This window comes from Vicia villosa, linkage group LG3, assembly GCF_029867415.1.
Source record: "Vicia villosa cultivar HV-30 ecotype Madison, WI linkage group LG3, Vvil1.0, whole genome shotgun sequence".
NCBI lineage: Eukaryota > Viridiplantae > Streptophyta > Magnoliopsida > Fabales > Fabaceae > Vicia > Vicia villosa.
This window is the reverse complement of record NC_081182.1, coordinates 118,089,358-118,113,134: the sequence shown is the minus strand read 5'-3', so window position 1 is coordinate 118,113,134 and position 23,777 is coordinate 118,089,358. Positions and strand designations below refer to the sequence as shown.

Genomic DNA, 23,777 nt, shown 5'->3' with positions numbered 1-23,777 from the left:
CACGAGCATTCATCTTTCAAGAGGAGTTTGGAAATGATTGAGGAGTCAATGAGGTCTTCTGGACACGGCAGTCACTTCGCCTTTCATTTTTGGTGTCTGATCACACGACTTTGTTCTTTGTTGAGGATTCTTATTTTGTAATCCTTCTTTTGCTTTCACTTTGCTTTTTTTGTTTCCCTAACTTTTGCCTGGACAAATTCTTTTGAATTTTGATTTGGATGTCCAACGGGATGCCCTAACTTTTGCCTAAGTCACATGTTTTCAAGTTGTTGACTTAGCGGGCTCTTTTTCTTCTTTTTTTTTCATTCTTTTCTTTTGAACAAGTCGCGTGATCCTGAATCTCAGATTTGTTGAATGTGATTGTGATTGCCTGAGTCATTGATTGATGAAGAATTACCATTGTGGTATCGTCATATTTTGACCTCCTGATGTGAGGGATAAACCACAGCAGTTTTGACGTTGGTCTCGACCTCCTGATGTGAGGGATAATTTTGATGTCTCGACCTCCTGAGGTGAGGGATAACCGTTGTGGATTTGACTTTCCTCAACCTTTTGAAAGATAGCCATTGTTGTATCCTTAGATGTGTGCTCCTGATGAATTTTGAATGCTTGATCAGGTTAACTGAACATTACCCTCCCCTGGGTTAAATGTGAGGGTTTTTATTTAGAGAAAAGAAACTCCTACTTCAAAAGCTCAGAGGGGTTAAGAAGGTTTCACTCCCTTATATCTCCAGTATTTGGGAATTTGAAACAATGCCTGTACATCATCAACAGGGTTCTACTCAAAAGCATATCATTTGAGGTTCTTGGTATTATGTTCATCATCCTCCCTTCGGAGTTATCATGCTTTGTGTAGCAAGAGTTAATTATCACAAAAAGCATAGAAAAACATATAAGAGCAAAAGCGAATGGATTTTTCAAGACAAACATATCCAATGCATTATTATTATAGTTCAAAAACAAACAAGTTTTACATACAAACAGTATTGAACAAATCAAGAAAGATTACACATGAAAATGCATGACGATTTAATGATTGTCAATGTTGAGGAGATTCTCTCTGTATGGACTTATTGCTTCAGCAGATCCATTGAGTCAAAGGAGAACTTCAATTCTGGCCTTCAGGTGCGAATGCGATAGCCTTTGCATCAATTAGGTCTTGAACCTTGTCTCTGAATGGCTGACAATATTCAGTCGAATGACCAGGTGCCCCGGCATGGTAGCCACAACTGACATCAGGGTCAAATCCCTCAGGATACGGGAAAGAAACAGGATCCAACTGCTTTGGTTCCACCAAGGAAAGTTTGAGCAATTCAGATAATAGCTCATCATGAGTCATAGGAATGGCATCGTACACTCTTTTTGGCTTTCTATGCCTCTGTCTACCCTGCTGGTGACGATTTTGTTGATGGTTCCGCCATGACGGCGCATACTGAGTTGATTGATCATGCAAAACCGGCTCCCTTTGGACAAACTGAGTAGGTGGATGACTGAGAGCTGTAGCACAGATTAGTGGGTCATCCTGAATAGAAATAATCGCTTCCATTTCATTACGAGAGATCTGATCGAGAGGATGATTAAGAGACTCCTCTTCATACTCAGGAATTACACTGGCTCTTCCATCCACACGCCTGGGGAATTCAAAAAAATCATCAACGTCTTGGATATTACCATTCCTAAGACCGTTCTCAATCCGTTCACCGACGACAACCAATTCTGCAAATTCAGAAGCACCAATCAAGCCTTGGTAGTATGGACCTTCCAACATATCTTTGAACATACCCATGAGCTCTTGTTCTAATAGTGGAGGTTGAACTCTAGCAGCCAGTTCTCTCCATCGTCGGGCATATTCTCTAAAAGACTCATCAGTTCTCTGAGTCAAAGCTTGGAGTTGAATTCTGGTCGGAGCCATGTCACTGTTGTGCTTGTAACGCTTGACGAACGCTTCTGCTAATTCTTTCCAAGTTCGGACATGAGTTCGTTCAAGTTGAGTGTACCACTCGAGGGATGTACCACTGAGGCTGTCCTGAAAGAAATGCATCAATAGCTTGTCATTCTCAGCATAAGGAGCCATTTTGTTACAAAATGCTTTCACATGAGTCAACGGACAAGTGGTTCCCTTGTACTTCTCGAAGTTAGGGACTCTGAACTTAACAGGAATCTTGACACCAGGGACTAGGCACAACCCATCAGCATCTAAATCAACGGAATCACGACCTTCTATAGCTTTCAACCTTTTCTCCAAGAGGTGGAACCTTTTTTCAGTTTCACTAATTGGGAACCTGAAGGCTTCAGGTTCTAAGTTGTTCTCATGATGTGCACTCTCCTGAGCAGGAATAGGAATTTCAACAACATTTCTGACATTCTGATTCACAAGACCCCCTCCCGGGGTGGGAATACCATCCGTAACTGGCCTCTGAAGAACCTGTCTCAACTCTTCTTGTCTAAGAGCAAGGGTTTGAATAGCCTCCATACACTGACCCATGTTAGTCACCATTTCTGTCCTCATCTCATTCAAGTTTTCACGAATTTGTTCCATGGATAACTCTTGATTGTTGATCGGTGTCGAGAAGTCAGAATCGTGCTTCTGTAGAGAAAACCAAATGAAGAGAAGGTTGAGAATAAGAGCTCCACATTTGATTACTTGTCATGAATGCATGTATGCATGAATGGATGCAATGTTATGTTCCCATCATTTCTAAGGAATCCTCATGTTTTGATTGATTTAGCAGGTAAGAGATGGAAAAGCTCGGCACGGGGCTTAAAGATATGATTCCTTGGGAATGAAAGGAACATGTATGCTAGTTATTTTTTGTACATCATTTTTTTGTAGTATTTGTCCTTCAAAGAAGTAGAAAATCGAAGGAAAGATGGTTACTGATGGCCATCCCTTAAGAATAAAAGAATGGCTACTGATGGTCATGCTTCGAGAATGAAGATTTCTAAGTTCGCTATGAAGATAATGAATACTGAAAGCTAGTGAAAAGTATGTGTCTTCGGGGACTTAGACAAAATTTATAAATATATTCAAGTATTACTACTTAGCGTGTTTTTTCGTAGTGTTTGTTTAATACACTGCCACGCGTCAAAGACGGACTCAGGCGGGAAGATTTGAAATTCGAAGACGGTTTCGTAACTGTCCAAGTAACAGATGGCGTCGCTAGAAGTTCTTATGAGAAACGTGGCAGCAGATTAGTGTAGGACCGTTAAGGTCGAAACTAGTATAAATAGGAGTCTTAATGTTAGGATTCGGTGTGTTCATTTTGTACAAATCACTCACATATTTACTCAAGTATCAAGCGTTAAGAGAAAGAGTTCGCTGAGAAAATGTACGTATGACACCACCACTTTAATACATGTGTATTATCTTTTGTTTTTAAATATCTTCCAGAATTACTGCATTTCGTTTACTTCTTGCCATTTACATTTCTGTATCTTTACTTTAATGTCATTTACTTTCGAATTACTTTCATGTTATTTACTTTCAAAGTCTTTAACATTTCTGCAGTTTAAGATTCTTTATGTTTCAATAGTCCTTTTAATTTTCTATGTTATATTACTTATCCTTTCGTTAAAGTCACATTTATATATAACAAAGTGATTATCAAGACTATTTGTTCTTTAATCGAACAACGCTTATTGAAGAAGACAAATCATGAATATGGTTCGAATAAACATTGATAACAATCTTCTTGACTATGTGTCCTAGGATCAATCTAGTCGATCCTGCGAGTAACCAAATCATATTTATTATAGTTTGGAAGACTAGCGGTTGTTTACCGGAAATCACCGTAAACAAATTGGCTTGCCCAGTGGGACAGTGTCAAGCAGATTGTTTTAATCAATTGTTTTATTTTTGTCTAGACAATATCAAGATCTTGTATGAACCTTAGGAACGGTAAATTAAAGAACAGTGCACAACCGATTCCCAAACGAAGGTACAATAAGAAAATGGTCGTTACGACCAGTGCAGGGGGTGATCGAGATCCCCCACTTGGTTCAGGATCAGGAGCGGCAAATTCGACTTCTACTCAAGGAACACGAGATGCAACGGGTCCAAATGGATCGAGACCTGCAGATAATTCCCAGGCTTTGCCTGAAAATAATACAGGGCTTTCAGGGACTATTCCAGTTTCAGTGTCGACAACCGCACCCTCATCCACAAGCGCAGAGGACGTATTGTTTGCCTCGACAAATGCTGCAAATAATTTGTCTGGTCAAGGCACGAATTCTGCCTTCGAATGGAGACCAAATAGTTCATATGGAATGCCATACCCATATGGAGCAGGCGTACGAGGGGCAGGATCTATATATGCCCCAACTAACAATGCGACATTTTCACCGAATGTTAATTCAGTGGGTCGAAGTGCACATAACACTGGTTTTTCTACCCAGGTGCCCCACTTTACCACAAATAACCAAGCAGCATTTCGACAAGAGATGGATGCAAGCAACCATGATATGGTAGGGGTTTTGGCCAGAGAATTGACTTCAGTTTTAAGCCCACTAATGGCAAATGTTACTACTACAAATAGAGAAAACATGGAGACTTTCCAAAAGATATCATCTCAAATGAATCGAATGGCAGAATTCATGGGAATAACACCACCTAAAAGGAAAGACAAACAGCCTTCGAATCAAGAAGAGAGGCCCATTTTGGAACGTGTACAAGATATAGTTCCGTCATCTAGGACAGCCACTAGGGATGTAGGCCCCTCACGAAGAACAGAGATGTTCGAAGGAACTCCAGTAATTAACTTAGAAGCTTCAAATCAAAGAGCCGTCCCCGTTCGACAAGAAACGGAGGAGGAGCGACCCAGATTAAGGATTGTGGGTAGGAACGAACACCCAGATGAGGTTGTTCAAAGAGTCAGAAGAGAAAATCTGGCTACAGAAAATAACTTAACTGCCATGATAGAAAGGGTTATGGCCAATAATGGCCTTAGTACTGGACTTAGACGACCAAACTATACATCCCCTATATCAGATTATATCATGCAGACAGAATTGCCTAGGGGCACTAAGGTACCCAAATTTACAAAATTTTCAGGCGAAACTAATGAGTCAACGGTGGAACATATTGCTAGATATTTGACAGAAGCAGGAGACTTAGCGGGAAACGAGGATTTAAGGATCAAATATTTCCCTAGTTCGCTGACAAAGAATGCCTTCATTTGGTTTACTACTTTGCCACCAAATTCGATAGATGCATGGGCATACTTGGAAAGGCTTTTCCATGAGCAATTCTACATGGGTCAAACTAAGATAAGTTTGAAAGAATTGGCCAGTGTTAAAAGAAAATTCACAGAAACAATTGATGATTATTTAAATAGGTTCCGTTTGTTGAAATCAAGGTGTTTTACAACAGTCCCAGAGCATGAACTTGTCGAAATGGCTGCTGGTGGTCTAGATTATTCAATAAGAAAGAAACTAGATACCCAATACCTTAGGGACATGGCCCAATTAGCAGACAGGGTTCGACAAGTCGAACGCCAGAAGGCAGAAAAAGTTAGGGCGAATAAAAGTTATAAGAAAGAAAGAGTAGCGTACGTCGAAGCCGAGGACGCTGATGATGAGTCTTTCAATGACTCATATAGCCCTGAAGAAGTCGAAATAGACTTGGCTGAATTGAAAGAAGCGCCACCTTACGCCTGCAAATTGCTAAATCCTGCAAATGGAAAAAACCCAGTAGAAAACGATAAGAATGATAGGTTCCCTAAGAAAACTTATACATTCGACATTACCAAGTGTGATGAAATATTTGATTTATTGGTAAAAGATGGCCAAATGATACTACCTCCAAATTCAAAAATTCCTCCGTTGGAACAACGGAAGAAGAGAGGTTTTTGTAAATATCATGGGTTTTTAGGCCATAAAACTTCTCAATGTTTTCTTTTCAAGGATCTAATTCAAAATGCTCTCAATGATGGAAGGTTGAAGTTTGCTGACAAGACCAAGAGTCATATGAGGGTCGATACCAATCCCCTGAACATTGCTGACGCTAGCCTCTGCGAGGTAGAAGATATCAACATGGTGGAGGCATCTGAAGTTGAAGTTGTGGAGACTAAAGCAATGTTCAATGGAAAGCAGGCTACTGAAAGCCTAAAAGGTGAAATAGTCTTCAACGCTGTTGTTGAAGAATCTTCCAAGATAGAAATAACTGAAGCATCGAAGGAAGAAAACAGTGAGGCCACTGAAGACCTCAGGATGAAACTCCAGAAAATCCAGATCTCTGAAGTTCCTCCAGCAGCGGTTAACATGGTCTGCGCCAGACGACCAGTGTCTGAATTTGGCGAACTAGAGACATGGCTGACGAGGCAAAATGGGGGCATCGAAGTTCCTCCAAGAACCGAAAGCCTCAAAGAATATCTCTGGAATTGCCACGAGAGAAATGGTGGTAAGCAATGGATGTGTCCAAGGTGTTCGATCATGCTGAATCAAAGGGTCGAAGCCAACTTCGAAAGGGTTCGACGCGAAAGGTGGGAACACCCAGGAAGAGAGCCAAATTCCCTACTACAACTGTACCCAAAGATGGAGGAAAGCTTGGTAGGATTTTTGGTCAGATGCCACAAAGAAAACACTGAAGTTGCTCTCTGCCCAAGATGTGGGGCAGTCTATGACGAAATGCTAGCACGATCATTCGAACGTGTGTATTGCTACATGAGTCAAGAAACTCAGGGGTTGCGTCCTAACCTGTACGGTTTCGACATATGGACTCCAACAAAGAGGCCTGATAGCCCACACCCCAGAACTCGAAGGGTAACTTTCAGAATCCCTGCAGATGCGCCAAGGGATAGGTGGGTGCAAGCTGATGCAAGAACCAACAAATGGCGAAGTTGGGACCAAGGTGGTAGAACTGCAATGGCATATAGGAAACAATTTCAAAGACCAAATCGAGAGGCGTATCGATTGGAGAATTATAAAGGAAAAAATCCTATGTCTCGGTCCCAGTGGAGAAGGCATCAGAGAATAAAAAAGGCTCAGAAGGAATACAGGCCAAGAGAAGCTGGAGAATCTAGTAGCAACCAAGTCCCATGCCAGGGGGCAAAGTCAAACAAACCTCCGGTGGAACGCAGATTATTCGAAGCTGAAAAACTCTTGGATGAAGAAGAAAAGATGCGTTCAAATTCCTGGAAAGAAGAGGATAGAATGAAAAATGATTTTGATTCTGATGGAGTGTCATCTATAAACTTGAATTGCAATGTTGTTTCCGTACTCCCTCACGAGTTTAATCAGGAAACTGAAGTAGAAGACTGTGAAGAGGCTAATATCGAAGAAATGACAAAACACAAACCTGTGTGTTACTATGTGCTGAATAATGGTGCAGTAGAAGAACAGAATGCTTTCTTCGAAAGGCCTGATGAGGGTATGCGAAATCATTTGAAGCCACTCTATATCAGGGCTAAGATTGAGAACATTGGCATTAATAAAGTCCTAGTTGATGGGGGAGCAGCAGTGAACCTAATGCCTCAATACATGCTAAAAAGAATTGGAATGTTCGATACGGATATAAGGCCACATAACATGGTTTTATCTAACTACGAAGGCAAAATAGGACAAACACTGGGAGTTGTTCAAGTCAATTTGACAGTAGGCTCAGTTACCAGGCCAACCATGTTCATGGTTATACCAGCAAAGGCAAACTACAACCTTTTGCTTGGTAGGGAATGGATTCATGGGGTAGCAGCTGTACCCTCAACAATGCATCAGAGGGTGACAATTTGGAGACAAGATGGTATAGTGGAGAATATCGAAGGTGATCAGAGTTACTACATGGCTGAAGTCAACCAGGTGAACAAAACCAACTTCGATAGGAACCTGGCAAACATAGGCCCTTGTCATGCTGCAGAAGAGATGTATACCCCAAATAAAAATGCATTGTACTATTTAACGTTACACCCAAATGGATTCCAATGGGATAGAGAGATCATGGATGGTCCACCAGATACAGCACCATTGGAGAATTATCCGACAGTACGGCCAACAGGCTGGGACGATGACATTAATCATGTTTGAGTCTTCGTTCTTCGAAAAGATTTCGGCCTATGTGGCCGAGAACAAAAGGAAGGCGGCTCTCGAAGCCGAACTATCAAATACAAAGATAGATGCAGTTCTAACCAAAGAAGGAATAACAGAATTGGAGATACGTACGAGTTTCGAACTCCCTGAACACACGGCTCCAGACGAAGAGATCATAAGAGAAGAACCAAACCAAAGGTTGGATGCAATATACGACGAGGAACCTTTGGGATTCGAAAAAGACCCAATGGCGTCGAACATAAAGATGTTGGCCCAAGATCCACTTGAAGAAGTAAATCTTGGAGACAATGATCAAAAAAGGATAACATATATCAGCACGAAACTAGAACCAGAATTGAAAGCAACGGTCATCAAAATGCTGAAAGAAAACAAAGATTGTTTTGCTTGGGACTATGATGAGATGCCTGGTCTAGGAAGGGATTTAGTCGAACTAAAATTACCAATAAAAGAAGGGAAGAAGCCCATAAAGCAAACTCCCAGAAGATTAAAGCAGAGGTCGAAAGACTCTTACGTTGCAAATTTATCCAAACTACAAGGTATGTTGAGTGGATTGCTAATATAGTACCTGTAATTAAAAAGAATGGCTCATTAAGAGTATGCATAGACTTTCGTGACCTTAATGCAGCTACTCCTAAAGACGAGTATCCCATGCCTGTAGCAGAAATGCTAGTAGACTCAGCCGCAGGTTTTGAGTATTTGAGCATGTTGGATGGATATTCGGGATACAATCAAATTTTTATAGCAGAAGATGATGTATCCAAGACAGCATTTCGTTGCCCAGGGGCAATAGGCACTTACGAATGGGTCGTGATGCCTTTTGGTTTGAAAAACGCTGGGGCAACTTATCAAAGAGCAATGAATTCTATATTTCATGACTTTATAGAAATATTCATGCAAGTATATATAGATGACATTGTGGTAAAATCTACCTCGGGTATGAGTCATCTCGATCATCTGAGCCAATCATTCGAAAGAATGAGGAAATATGGCTTGAAGATGAACCCCCTTAAATGTGCTTTCTTTGTGCAGGCAGGTGATTTCTTGGGGTTCGTAGTCCACAAAAAAGGGATAGAAATTAACCAAAACAAGACGAAAGCCATTAGGGAAACCAAGTCCCCATCCACGAAGAAAGAACTACAATCATTATTGGGTAAGATAAATTTCTTAAGGAGATTTATCTCTAACTTGAGTGGACGCACGCAAGCTTTCTCACCTCTACTTCGGCTTAAGCAAGGAAAATTCGAATGGCGTGCTGAACATCAAGAAGCTTTCGATCAGATAAAGCAATACTTGACTTGTCCACCAATTCTGTCTCCCCCAAATGGGAAGAAGCACATGCGCCTATACATTTCAGCATCAGATAAAACAATAGGCAACATGCTTGCCCAGGAGGATGAGAATGGCATCGAGAGAGCCATTTATTACTTAAGTAGAGTACTCAATGATGCAGAGACTAGATATACTGATATAGAAAAACTCTGCCTTTGTTTGTATTTCTCCTGTATCAAACTTAAGTATTATATAAAGCCAGTTGATGTTTACGTTTCATCTCATTGTGATGTTATTAAACATATGTTATCTAAGCCAATACTACATAGTCGAATTGGCAAGTGGGCTTTGGCCCTTACTGAATATTCATTAATATTTCAGCCTCTCAAGGCAATGAAAGGTCAGATTGTGTCAGACTTCATTGTCGACCATGCGGTGGTTGAGAATCATCAGCATTATGTGGACTTAAAACCTTGGAAGTTATACTTCGATGGTTCAACGCATAGAGAGGGTACTGGGGTTGGAATGTTGATAATTTCTCCTGATGGAATTCCAACAAAGCTCAAGTTTAAAATCGAAGGTCCATTATGCTCCAACAATGAAGCTGAATACGAAGCATTAATTGCTGGACTTGAGGCTTTGTTAGAATTGGGGGCAACCAGAGTCGAAATTAAAGGAGACTCCGAATTGGTCATCAAACAATTCACAAAGGAGTACAAGTGTATCAAAGAGAATTTGATCATGTATTTTTTCATCACAAATAGGCTACTCAAGAAATTCGAATATGTGGAATTAAAACACGTATCAAGGGTGAATAACCAGGAAGCAAACGACTTGGCACAATTAGCTTCAGGATATAAAGTATCAAAAGAAAAGTCTTGCTCTTTGATTGAAGTAAGAGGAAGAGCAATGTTTACTAAACTTTCGCCAAGTGATCTAGAGAACTCACAATTGGGTTATGCCAACAAAGAACAATTCGAAGTACTGAATATAGACTCGTTGGCAGACACAGATTGGAGGAGTCCAATTATTAATTACCTAAAAAACCCTTCGACGGATACAGACAGGAAAATCAAGTATAGAGCATTGTCATATTTTCTGATGGGAAATGAATTGTTCAAGAAAACTCCTGAAGGGGTATTGTTGAAATGCTTGGGTGAAGCAGAAGCATATTTGGCTCTGTCGAACGTACATAGTGGGGCATGTGGTGCACATCAAGCAGGGCACAAAATGAAATGGCTCTTGTTTCGTTATGGGATGTATTGGCCTTCGATGTTAAAGGATTGCATAGAGTTTGCGAAAGGATGCCAAGAGTGCCAAGAACATGCAGCTATCCAACATGCTCCAGCAAACGAATTAAGTACGATAGTAAAACCATGGCCTTTCAGGGGATGGGCATTAGATTTGATTGGAGAAATTCACCCCAAGTCATCTAAAGGTCAAAGGTACATTTTGGTAGGAATAGACTATTTCACAAAATGGGTTGAAGCAATACCACTGGCAAATGTGGATCAAGAGGCTGTGATTGAGTTTATTCAGAAACACATTATATATAGGTTTGGAATCCCAGAAAGTATAACAACTGATCAGGGATCAGTCTTTACTGGACAAAAAATGCAAGACTTTGCCAGAGAAATAGGTTTCAAGTTATTTACTTCTACACCTTACTACGCTCAAGCAAATGGACAGGTTGAAGCAGCAAACAAAATAATAATTGGCCTTATTAAGAAACATGTGGGAAAGAAACCTAAGAACTGGCATAAGACTTTAGATCAAGCACTCTGGGCTTGTCGGACATCTCCAAAAGAAGCTACAAATACAACTCCTTTCCAGTTGACGTTTGGACATGATGCAGTACTCCCAATTGAGATATGTTTGCAATCGGTAAGAATACAAAGACAAGCAGACATTCCTCCCAACGTATACTGGGAGTTAATGATGAATGAGTTAGTAGATTTGGACGAAGACAGACTTCGAGCACTGGAAATGATAAAAAGGCAAAAGGAAAGAGTGTCCAGAGCATATAATAAAAAGGTGAAAGGTAAAACTTTTGTTAATAATGACTTAGTTTGGAAAGTTATTTTACCAATAGATCGAAAGAATCAGGCACTTGGTAAATGGTCCCCACATTGGGAAGGACCTTTTCGAATCTTAAAAGTATTCTCGAACAATGCTTACGAAATTGAAGAATTAGCAGAAGATCGTAGGATCTTAAGAGTAAACGGGAAATATTTGAAGAGATATAAACCAAGTATGTACGAAGTAAGGATTGCAAAAACGTAGATACTCAGGGTACTACGAAAAGCCAAAATGGTCAGGCATGTGTCAAAACATATACGCTACGTTGATCAAAATAGCTTTGCGATCAGAATAAATTTTAAATGGAAGGAAAAGAGTCTAAGGAGACACCAAAAATATTTTTTATTTAAAAGCATAGAAGTACATGCATTACAAAGGATCCAAAGAACAGGATCCAAGATTACAAAGAAGAAAAAAAGAGGCAAGGATGCTGCGAAAGAGGTTCAGGTTCTACACGTTGCATTAAATAAAAAGCACTGTAGAAAATCTAAAGATATATTTTGGCAGAAATGTTTAGATTCGCTAAAAGTAATGCTGGCAAACATTATAAATATAAATGGGAGTCAAGCATACAAATATTATGGGTCTACAGTAGTTTCGATTACAAAACAAAGGTGCAACAAGTAACAGGACTGAAAACATCTAGTTAAAATCCTTAGGGAGATCCGTTTTGATCTTCAAGTATTGAGTCTCCCACGAAGACATACGAAGCTCAATTAGTGCCCGTTGTTTCTTCAATCTTTCGATCTCTGGCACTAATTTCTGTGCAGTCTCGAAATGTTTAATTCCCGACTGCACCACTTCGAGCAAATCTTGTTGGTTAGATTTTTGTATGGCTGCCTGACAACGTTCAGCTTCTTTTATCTTGTCCTCGAGTGCCTTTATCTCTTGTTTCCAGGAGTTGATGTTCTTCTCATAATCATCAAAGGCCTTCTGATTTTCTGAATGTTTAAGCTTGAGGGCCTCACCTTGTTTCGTTGCGTCCACAGCAGAGTTCCATGAAGAGTCATGAGAGGCTATTGTCTCAGATAGCTCTTTTTCGACATTTTGCTTTCGAAGAATGTTGGCCTGGATTTGCTCGAGTAGAGAGCCTAACAGAACAATTACCTCTGAAACTTCTGTGGAAACTTGAAGCAAACCTACCTTCTTTAGAAGTTGATTTAAGTTGTGACTCTTAATAGGTTCCCGGTTGAGAACGTCTACAAGATTGACCCCAAAGAATCTCTCTTTTATTTGTCGGAGGAGGCTAGGAATATCTTCTTTATCACTAGATTCTACAGTTACAGCTGGAGAGACATTAAGTTCCGAAGGTGAAGAAGTATTCACATTCATGATAGCCTTTAAGAAACTAAGAGGATCAGTTTGCTTAAGTTGTTCCAGCTCCGAAGGAGTAGGCTTCGCGGGGGCAAGCGTCGAAGTTGTCTCAGGAATGGTTTTTGTATCAAGAGTCGAAGTCCCTTGAGGATCTTGTTTTTCTGGTTGAGAAATCTCTTCCATAGCATCTTGCTCCGACGCAGTATCTTCACTGTCATGTGTTTGGGGGTTCACATTGTCGCTGCCTGAGAATGGATGATCTTCTTCCAAATTTTTGTCTTGATGAGTAGGTGGGGATTCGTCAGTGGAGTGACTTTATTCGACTGGTTCATTAGGCAATATGGTAGCAATTGGCCTAACGTCTTTGAAGACTGGCGAGAGAACATGAGTTTGATTTTGAGAGGTACCTATGTTAAACAGAGCAAAGTTAGTCATAAAGATAAGCCTTTGAGGGGTTTAGTTGACGAAAGTTAAAGTTTGACAATTACCGTAAAGTTTGTCAACATTAATGGTAAAGCCATGGTCCTTGAAACCTGAAGTGGCAGTGCCAGCGTCTTCCTGCAATAACAAGGTAAATGTCAGTTTAATTATTTGGTTAAGATCACAAGATAATATGTGGGGTGGAACCCAAATACCTTGGTTGGGATATTGTCTGGACTTGAATTATGACTTTCCACAACGAAAGCATTACTAGCAGTTTTCAAAGGAGACTCTTCAGAGGACGCCTTATCACCAGGAGAAGCAGTTTTAGAGGGACTTATCCTTTTCCCTTTTCTTGAAGGGGTAACAGCTTTTTGTCTCTTCTTGTGTCCTTGTCTAGTTTGGGGAGGGGATTTATCTTCGCCATCTGAGGCAGCTGTCGAGGAAACTTTCCGTTTTGAACCTGTTGGGGGTTTCGAGCTCTGGCGAATAGACGATAAGTAAGATGGATACTACTCACAGATTGTACAAAATCAAGAATATGAGATGAGTATGTACCGTGGGCTTCTTGCCAGTGACGATGGAATCACTTTCACTTGGCTTGTTGCTCTTAGATGTCCCAGAATCTTTTTGGGCAGAAGCTTCCTTGATCTTCCTCCTTCGTGCAATAGCTGTAGTTGAAACTGAAATCAGTATATCAGCAAAGAAAAGAAAAGTCAGTCGAAAAGATTGTCTTAATCCAAACCTTCAGGTATTGGGGTCAGGACACGAACATGTTTAAGATCTATATGAAGATGTCCTTTGAAAGTATCCAAGGTATGCTTAGTCGGAACCACTCGTTCAGCGCGTTTTTTGGTACTCTCTCGAAGAATTTTGAGAGCATTCCCACACACGAACCAGTCTGGGAAAGGAGGACTTAGAGCCACACCAAAATCAGCACTTGGTAGTGGAGGGAATTTTGGAGGATTAAGTTTGAAAGCCACTTCATAACGTAGTTCTGGTCGAACATACGAGGGCAATTTCAACTTATCCAGTTTGGCGGAAAACTTTTCGCGCAAAATGACTGCAGCCTCACGAACGGTCCGACTAAGATCATCAGGCCTGTAGATAGTTTCAAAGAATTTTTGAAAAGCTTGGATTTCTTTAATATGAGTTGAAGTACCTTTTTGAAAATTCTCCTGCACATCAGTAAAAGCTGCAGTTAGTTCTTGAGCAAGGCTATCAGCATCAAAGATTTGGGAGCTATAATAATCCGTCCACCATTGATGAAAGTCTGGTGTAGAATAAAAAGCAGGTTCGAAAGAGACAGGAGGAAGATTGGTGGTGCCAACGTATTTGTTGATTTTTGTTTTACATTCTTCTTCAGTCAAGTACAAGGTATGGAAACACATATGGTTTCTTTTCTCATATAAACATTTGGGTTTTATTTGAACCAACCCAAACTGTCTCAAGACCAAATTTGGTTGGTAGCACATGAGAATACATTGACCTTTTGATGGTCGAAGGCGATGGGAAAATAACCTTGGAGTCAGAAAGGCTTCCCAAATTTCCATAGACTCAGTTTGTTGATCTTGAGATGTTAATGGGAATTTTCGAGTAAACCATTCGGGACCTATTGTTCTGTGTACAAATGGGGCCATAGAAGGATCGAACTGGTTACGCCGGGCAAACATCATTGAATACGTTAGGAAGTGTTCACGAAGCTTCCCAATTTCTTCTTTTGGAGTTAGGTAAGCTAACCTGGTCCCTTCTATAGTTCGATTTTTGATTTTGCTATCCTCCTCATTGACGTTTCCTCGAAAGGGAATATGAGTTTCAAATGTAGCATTAAGCCACAGTTGTAATAGCCAGAAAGGGCCAGCATAAAGTAAACTACCGGATTTGAAATTCTTGGTAAGGGTTGCAGCTTCGCTGAGGTTTTCATAAAGAGACCCTAAAAGCAGTTGGCTGAGGTTGAGCTTTTTTCCAGCATGCAACTGATTAGCCATGCAAAGGTACCTCTTTGCAACTTGAATAGATCTTGAGCAGAAGGCACATCGCGAAAGCCATAGTGCTAGGAAAGCAATATGCTCTTCATCGGATACTGCCGTTTCGGTGGTAATATGATGCTTCTGGATGAATGCAGTATAAGTGACTTGTGAGTCATTAAAACCAATAGTATCATTATCCATTTCATTAGGATCGAAGGTTTCGCCAGTTGGTCGAAGTCCTGTGATCGCAGCCACATCGAAAAGAGTAGGGGTAACCATTCCACAGGGGAGATGGAAAGTGTTGTGAGAAGCATCCCAAAAGTGAACCGCTGCTACTAACATGGGTTGGTTGTATTCTAAACATGTCTTTGACAGTTGAATCAAATCATATATTCCTAACGATTTCCAGAAGGATTCTTTCTGTTTCTCTACTTTTTCTAACCAGGCATAATACAAATCAGGATCTTTGGCTAAAGGAATTGACCTAAACACTTTTACAGAGTTGGTCATATAGTTTAACCTAATTTTCGCTAAAGCTAAAGGAGTTACAGTTGGAGTTTCTTCCTTGTTAGCAGATTTTCCTGAGGGAGAACAGCCATCTTCATCTATCCTAATTTTGCTAACTAATGGTCTAGTCTTGTAATAAGCGGGGAAGAATTTATTCAGAGATGGGATATTTTCACCTGGTAATGGACCCATAAAAGCGAGAGATTTTCCAGAAAGTTCAAAGGGAATGATTACCTGGGAAGCGCAAATAGCGCGTATTTCTTCAGTGTTAGGGTTTTGAACGTGCTCTTGTTCCCCAGACCGTGTTGTTGATTGGAGCTTCAGAGCAGGTTGAAGAACATTTGAAGATGAAGCCATAGAGAAATTTCTGATTAAGGGAGCGAAATTTTGAAGAGATTGAAGATGTTTGGTTTTTGTTGAAGAAGATGAAGAAATAGGAATGAAAGGTTGTGTAGAAGTGCAAGACCAAGTATTTAAAGGTTTAACGAAAACCCTTTTTAAATCTTTTGGGTAAAATCCAAAGAACACGTGGCGGCTGGTGATTTAATCCAACGGCGGTCGAATAAAGTTAGCTTCACTCCTAGTATGTAGGAGTAATGATCAAGAAGTAAGGTTAAAACGTGGGAATGTAAGTTATGAGAAGACATTTTTGAGAATGACAAGACGTTTCAGAAATAGGGTCATCAATGATTATGACGTTAGTCAGCAGTCTTGGAACTCTCAAAGATCAATAAAGAACGAAATCTTATAATAACAAGAAACGCCTATTTCTGTTGACTCTCGAAACAGGCATTTATTGGGGGCAATTTGTTAGCTGAAGATTTCGTTTTGTAGTATTTGTCCTTCGAAGAAGTAGAAAATCGAAGGAAAGATGGTTACTGATGGCCATCCCTTAAGAATAAAAGAATGGCTACTGATGGTCATGCTTCGAGAATGAAGATTTCTAAGTTCGCTATGAAGATAATGAATACTGAAAGCTAGTGAAAAGTATGTGTCTTCGGGGACTTAGACAAAATTTATAAATATATTCAAGTATTACTACTTAGCGTGTTTTTTCGTAGTGTTTGTTTAATACACTGCCACGCGTCAAAGACGGACTCAGGCGGGAAGATTTGAAATTCGAAGACGGTTTCGTAACTGTCTAAGTAACAGATGGCGTCGCTAGAAGTTCTTATGAGAAACGTGGCAGCAGATTAGTGTAGGACCGTTAAGGTCGAAACTAGTATAAATAGGAGTCTTAATGTTAGGATTCGGTGTGTTCATTTTGTACAAATCACTCACATATTTACTCAAGTATCAAGCGTTAAGAGAAAGAGTTTGCTGAGAAAATGTACGTATGACACCACCACTTTAATACATGTGTATTATCTTTTGTTTTTAAATATCTTCCAGAATTACTGCATTTCGTTTACTTCTTGCCATTTACATTTCTGTATCTTTACTTTAATGTCATTTACTTTCGAATTACTTTCATGTTATTTACTTTCAAAGTCTTTAACATTTCTGCAGTTTAAGATTCTTTATGTTTCAATAGTCCTTTTAATTTTCTATGTTATATTACTTATCCTTTCGTTAAAGTCACATTTATATATAACAAAGTGATTATCAAGACTATTTGTTCTTTAATCGAACAACGCTTATTGAAGAAGACAAATCATGAATATGGTTCGAATAAACATTGATAACAATCTTCTTGACTATGTGTCCTAGGATCAATCTAGTCGATCCTGCGAGTAACCAAATCATATTTATTATAGTTTGGAAGACTAGCGGTTGTTTACCGGAAATCACCGTAAACACAATAGTACACTCGAACGAGAACAGCGGTAACCCATGAACAAGAACAGCGGTAACCCACGAACAAGAACAGCGGTCACCAACAATGTACCTGTTAAGCAATGATTGATTCCCGCCCTACTCGTGGGTAAATCTAGGCCATGGTAGGTCAAAAAGCCAACAGAGGATCGAATGTAGGCGTTATCATACGATATTGCCTCATTCCACCAAGCTCTGCCCGTGGATACGTGATCAGATCAATCAGGCATACGCCTTTTGTCCGTCACGGCCACTCTATTTCCTAGTTCCTATGGTATCACTCATAGCCTGGGTATTGGGCCTTTTACCTCTTGAAACACCCACCCAACAAACAGAGATCCAGCCAGTCCAGAATATGATGCAGAAAAGTAAAAGCGCACATAGAATGCAATGCAAACAGTTAAATATGCAAAGCAATAAAAACACCCAATGATAAACACACAAGCGCTAGGATCGACTTGCTGAGTCCGGACCAGCAACAGGTCGAGACGTCCCCAGCAGAGTCGCCAGCTGTCGCTACCGCGAAAATTAACAGAGTCGCCACTAACATATTTATCCTGAAAAGGAAGGGAATGCCAGCAAACCACAAAACAAAACAACGGTCTCACGACCAGAGAAAAAGGGTAAGGGAGTCGGTTACGCAAGGGGAAGGTATTAGCACCCCTCACGTCCATCGTACTCGATGGTATCCACGCTTGTGTCTAAAACTATGGGTGTGTAACAAATCTATGCTAATCTGAACTAAAATGCATGCAAAATGTAGGGAAAATAAAGAGTTATACTCGCACGGGCCCTACCCCGCTGCCTACGTATCCGTCTTGCGGAATCAGAGGTACCGTAGCTCGGCTAACTAATTTCTGTTTGTTTTGTGTTTTTTAGGTGAACGAGTTACATTCACGCTCCGCTGCTCGAGCTTTGAAGACTTATGCTGGGAATGGAGCGGAAATAACAAGCTCTTAAGAAAAGAAAATCAAAGAGTGTGGTTTGTGTTTTAAAGAATGCATGAGGAAGACCTAAGCTAAGGGGGAAAGCTTGCTACCTAATGTTATCATACAAAGGGTACAAGTCTAAGCTAAGCTAACAACCTACGAGAAAAAGGGAAGCAAACAATAATATCACACAAACGAGCTCCGTTCGTAAAGCAAACAAACCAACGGTACTGACCGAATGGTAGAAAGGCGGTCCCGCCATAGCCAAGAGGAGCAACTCGACCCAAGTCAACCAAGCATTAAACCTCGCGAAAATGATCAGGCCATAGACAAAAGGAGCGGGTCCCTATCAGCAACCAAGCCGTCACGGATCTGAAAGGAAAAACGGTGCGTGCGTACACCGAACATCAGCGTCGAGCGACGCGAGCTATAGGAAAGGCGGGGTCCGGCTGCATGAACCCTTTTCCTGACATACTCGATAACAAGATCTTGTGCAGGTTCGGAAGCAAGCGACGCGTAGCGTGCGCATATCGAACGGACTCGATGAGACTAGGCGGGGGTTGATTGCTAACCCTTTCCGCATGCCTTCCATGAGGACTTAACGGAGTGCCATATAGGACTTATTACACCGTGACTCCCTGCCGCAACGCACAAACGTAAACACACCGACAAAAACAGAGCCTCTTTCGAGGACTTGGCCAGATGCATGTCTAAGTCCTACTTCTCATGTTAAAGGATGATGCGAGAAAGCGATAAAGTGCGAGAGAAATAAAATGAAACGGAGTCAATACCAAACGGATGATGATTCGTAAACTAAAGCGAAGAGAGCGAGTAAACTAGGATCCCGCGAGCGAGCTAGCAAAGCAAAAGCAAATAGTCAGCACACCGATTATCCATGAAATCACACAAAGGTCGACATGCGCGTCGAGCATAATCACAATACACCTGCAAGAGGAACAAGCAAACCAAGCAAGCAGATATAAAGTAATAGGGATGTGTCTCCAGGATGAGAACACAAAGGGAATGAATGAAATCGTGTCCCGCAAGTAAAGCGGAACACTCATAGGATAAGCATCGATCAGTGACCGTCCAAAAGCTTTGTATACTAGCACACAAGTTAGAAATAACAAACATCGCAATCGGAATTGCGTTATTGCATTATAAGCTAAGAGAAAATGAACGATTAACGCACACACGAAATGGACACCAAATGTCAAGAGGAAAACAAATATGAATAAACTAAAATCAATCAATACCAATCGTCTCATAAGATAGCACATTTCACAAGCTTTCCAACGATATAAAGAACGTGCAAATCGGAGTTACGAGCAAAAAGATATGAAAGATTAAAGTTAGGAAGTGAAACAAGTAAAAAAACAGCTATGTTTCGACCTGCAGAAAGCATGCGCCGACCTGAACAGGGCAATGCGTCGACCTATTGGGTCGGCGTGCGCATACCCGAGATAGGCAAGAAGGCTATGCGTCGACCTGCAGAAAGCATGCGTCGACCTACAAGAAATTATGCGTCGACCTGCAGAAAGCATGCGTCGACCTGAACAGGGCTTGCGTCGACCTACTGGGTCAGCGTGCGCATACCCGAGGGTCATACGAAGGCAATAGGTCGACCTAATAGGGCCTTAGGTCGACCTACTCAAGCAAAAACAGCAAAAAACACAAAATCTTGCCCGAGTAATCGAAATACAAACTACCACCAACAACCGTCATGCGAGCAAAGATAAAACATGCAATTAAGGGCCAAAATCCTCCACTTTATGCGACAAATGAAATTCAATTCAAACATGAAAATTAACATTGAATGATACACAAACAATTGACACGTCGGTGTCGCACCAAGAGCATGAATTAGCAAGTATGAGCATCGAAAACAAGATCAAGCATTCACGATTAACCAAGACTTCACATATCAATGAGTGCACAATTTAAACACCTTGTTAATAAACATTTCATGCTTTAGAAAAATTAAACAATAACAACGAGTCGACATGCGACATGCCACAAGACATGAGCGAGTATGGTGCAAGTGATAAAGGGATTTCAACCGATTCCGGATTTGATCATTATCAACAAGTAGCAACAAAATAAGGTTCAAACACTTCACGGCTCCGTGAATTCTCACTCAAAGATTTTAATTAAGCATTTCAACAAACACTTATCATGCAAAAGCTCAAAAATTATGCACAAATGCCTCAAACACTCAAATGATCGAACACTTAGCATGCAACTTCTTGTATCATGAGCAACACGCATGTATCATCAACAACAATTCACCGGTAAATCTCGAATTCAATCAAATAAACAAAGATCAACACAAATCAATCAATCAACAAACAATTATCATCATCAATTATCATAGATCCATCATCCACAATCAAAGAATCAATATAATCAATGTCGAATTAAGCAACAAAACCGATGATCTAGCAAGGTTTGTAATGAATTTACCGAATCTATCGAAGAGAATGAGATCGGATGAACACGAACGCGAACACGACGCGAACACGAACGAAATTCGAGAGATGTGAGGAGTAGAGTGTGGCGCAAGGTATTAGGAGAGGGAGAGAGATGCATGATACTTCAATCGGAGGAGAAGATCTTGATTCGTGCTTCGATCTTCATTTGTTCTTGAGATTTGATCTTGAATTGATGAAGATTGATGAAGGTTTTGTGGTTTTGATCCAAGAAAATTGAGAGAGAATTGAGAGAAAGTGTTTTTGATCTTTTGGGTGAAATTGAAGTTATGAGAGTTCTCTTCCTCATTTGTGAAGAGCAAAATGTTTATATATTGTCAACACGAAATGTCCAAATTGCCTTGGTGCGTCTCATTTTGGCTCGTTTTTTAAGGAAACTCAGTTCGGCTCTGAATTCCGGAATGAAACCAATGCCACTGCAAAGATGACCAAATTCTTGACTCGTCGCCGCGAGAATCATCTCAATCTGATAAGCGATGAAGAAATTATGCGCGTTTGAATGACGAGAAACGTCGGTTCATCTGGCGCGACTGTGCAGAATTTTGTGAGTACCGCTCAAAGAACTCGATAAAACTCCATCTTCGACTCAAAATATGAACAGGCATGTGTGACGAAGAATCGAAGCTAACGAAATTTCCAAGAAAATTCCGCCGGAATGGACTTCATACGATAAAAATCGAAGGAGTTATGAATTTTCGAACTCGACGCGACATACTCGAAAACACACTTTTCACCGAAACAACGCGGCGATCCTTAAAATGCTGGGAGTTTTCCATGAATAATTGGCCTTCGGTCCGAGCATATGAAATCTTGGTAATGATGTTACGGAGCTCCAGTTAAATTTTCAAGCGAATCCGACAAGCGGATTGGGAGATATGAATTTTCCTAGGTCCGAAACCCTACATTCAACACTGTTTTCACTGCGAAACCTCAAGTAATGTGCAAATTTGACGACCTTCTTCAAAGAGTTGGCTTCCGAGCCGAACACGAAAGTTGTAGATATCGTCGAAACAGTCGAGGCTACGCGAGAACTTATCTCATATCAACTTCCAAATAGGACTTGTGAATTTTCTCGTATTTATACCGTTTAAACCATTTTTCACACCTTATCTTCATAAACCCATGAAAACTCTTTATTATTTTTCTTCAATTTTTGGATGACGAAATAAACGTCATTATTAACTTATGCCTCAGATAAAGAGGGAAAATTTTGGGGTGCAACAGCTGCCCCTTTTCAAACTTCTTGAACCTGACGAGTGAGAAACGAAAGTTTCGAACCGTTGAGGTGGAAGGAGATTGAATACCACAATGAACTCGAAAATTTGCACTCTTGATCAACAGAAGATTCTATCTTGCAAAAAGAAGGAATGTACCACCCCACAAGCAGGGAGAAAAAACTTCAATTGATCTGGGCATCGAGAATAGGTAAGCCTTCATCTGATCCGACAATTTCAGGGAGAGGGAGACAAACTTCTTCTGATTTAAACATCAGGATGAGCGCCTGTAATGATTAGGCGAGTTGCTCTCTGGGAGACATTTGAATGTGGATAACTTTCCTGCATAAAGAAACAAATATGATATGCTTTATGCATGATGCATGTATGAATGTGTATGGAATAACGTTTCCGAAGAGGAAGACGCTACACGCTTAAAGAATGCAATGCGAATGATGCATGATTCAAACGTTGCTTGGGGAGACAACGAAGGAGCGTTGAATTGCTGAAGAAGCCCTGGAGAGAGTACGAAACTCTGTGGGGAAGACAAGAGGAATGACGAAGGGTCACAACTGCGAGCTGGTAAAGATGGATCGAAAATCTGCTGAAGACGATCAAATCTGGATGCGAGCTCTGTTTGGGGAATAAATCTTGCCTGAGGATAAGAAAATCCCACTTAACTGCTTGGGGAATACCCTGGAAACTTCACAGGAGAAGCAAATTCTCGACACACTAGGGATGAGGAGATAAGAGCAAGTCGTGGAGATAATGATGGTGAGTGACCAACTTGCTGGACTAGGATGCATTCCGCTGAGGAAATCCTTGAAGGAAACACATTCTGCTGAGGATGCACATGAATCTCTACTGGAGGGAGACTCAGTGGGGAAGATGAATACTTCTGCACAGCGATCTGCTAGGGATATGAGAGATCCGCTGGGGATAAGGACCTTGTTAAGACAACTCCACTGGGGAATAAGATGACTCTCCTGGGGAAACAGGTCAATCTGTTGGGGAGAGAAACATTCTACTGGGGAAAGAGAGGCATTCGGGCCAAGAATCTCATTAAGAGCTTGCTGGGGAATCAGATATCATCCAATCATGACTCAACTGGGGAGAAGGCATTCCGTCGGGGAATAAGGCTTCTGGAGCACGGAGAATGCATCGAGATGTGCTTTGCTGAGGATATGAGAATCTTGGAACGAAGAAAATCTCATCTAGATATACTCAACTGGGGAATGAGAGTCTCCCATTAGGATGCACTCAGCTGGGGAATGAGAATATCTCGTTTGGATGCGCTCAGCTGGGGAGTGAAGATATATCATTAGGCTAGATCCGCCATCATGCTGATGTGATGCGCTCAAAATGATGTACCCACAACGGGAAAATGCAAGAGCAAACAGATTGTCAGACAACTGAGCTTTGAAACTTTCCATACAGGCAATGGATTCAATGAGCTGATAGGCAAGCCATGATTAGAACACCAAACAAGTATCGGCCGGAGCATCAAACAGGCATTAGTTCTTCAAGGGAACGCCACCAAGAAGTGGGGTTAATGGGTCAAGCAAGTATTGACTTCAAAGGGACCAACTATGATGCGGAGGATGAGGGATAGTTAGTTTTTTAATTACACTTTATTCTACTTTCTCCTAACGGTCTGTCATACCCTAATTTTTGACCCCCCTGAGATGACATATCTTCAGGATTTTCATCAAGTCAAAGCAAGTACCCAGA

General features: G+C 40.8%; 1 protein-coding gene across 1 annotated transcript; it reads right to left on the bottom strand.

Moving 5' to 3' along the window:
- Window positions 1-1,039: 1,039 nt before the first annotated feature.
- LOC131658858 (uncharacterized) lies at window positions 1,040-2,539 on the bottom strand. The gene is made up of 3 exons (XM_058928108.1): window positions 1,944-2,539; window positions 1,166-1,853; window positions 1,040-1,060 (listed from the first exon to the last, which is right to left on the bottom strand). The coding sequence occupies exons 1-3, from the start codon at window positions 2,537-2,539 to the stop codon at window positions 1,040-1,042; spliced, it is 1,305 nt and encodes a 434-aa protein (XP_058784091.1).
- Between the last annotated feature and the right edge of the window lie 21,238 nt (window positions 2,540-23,777).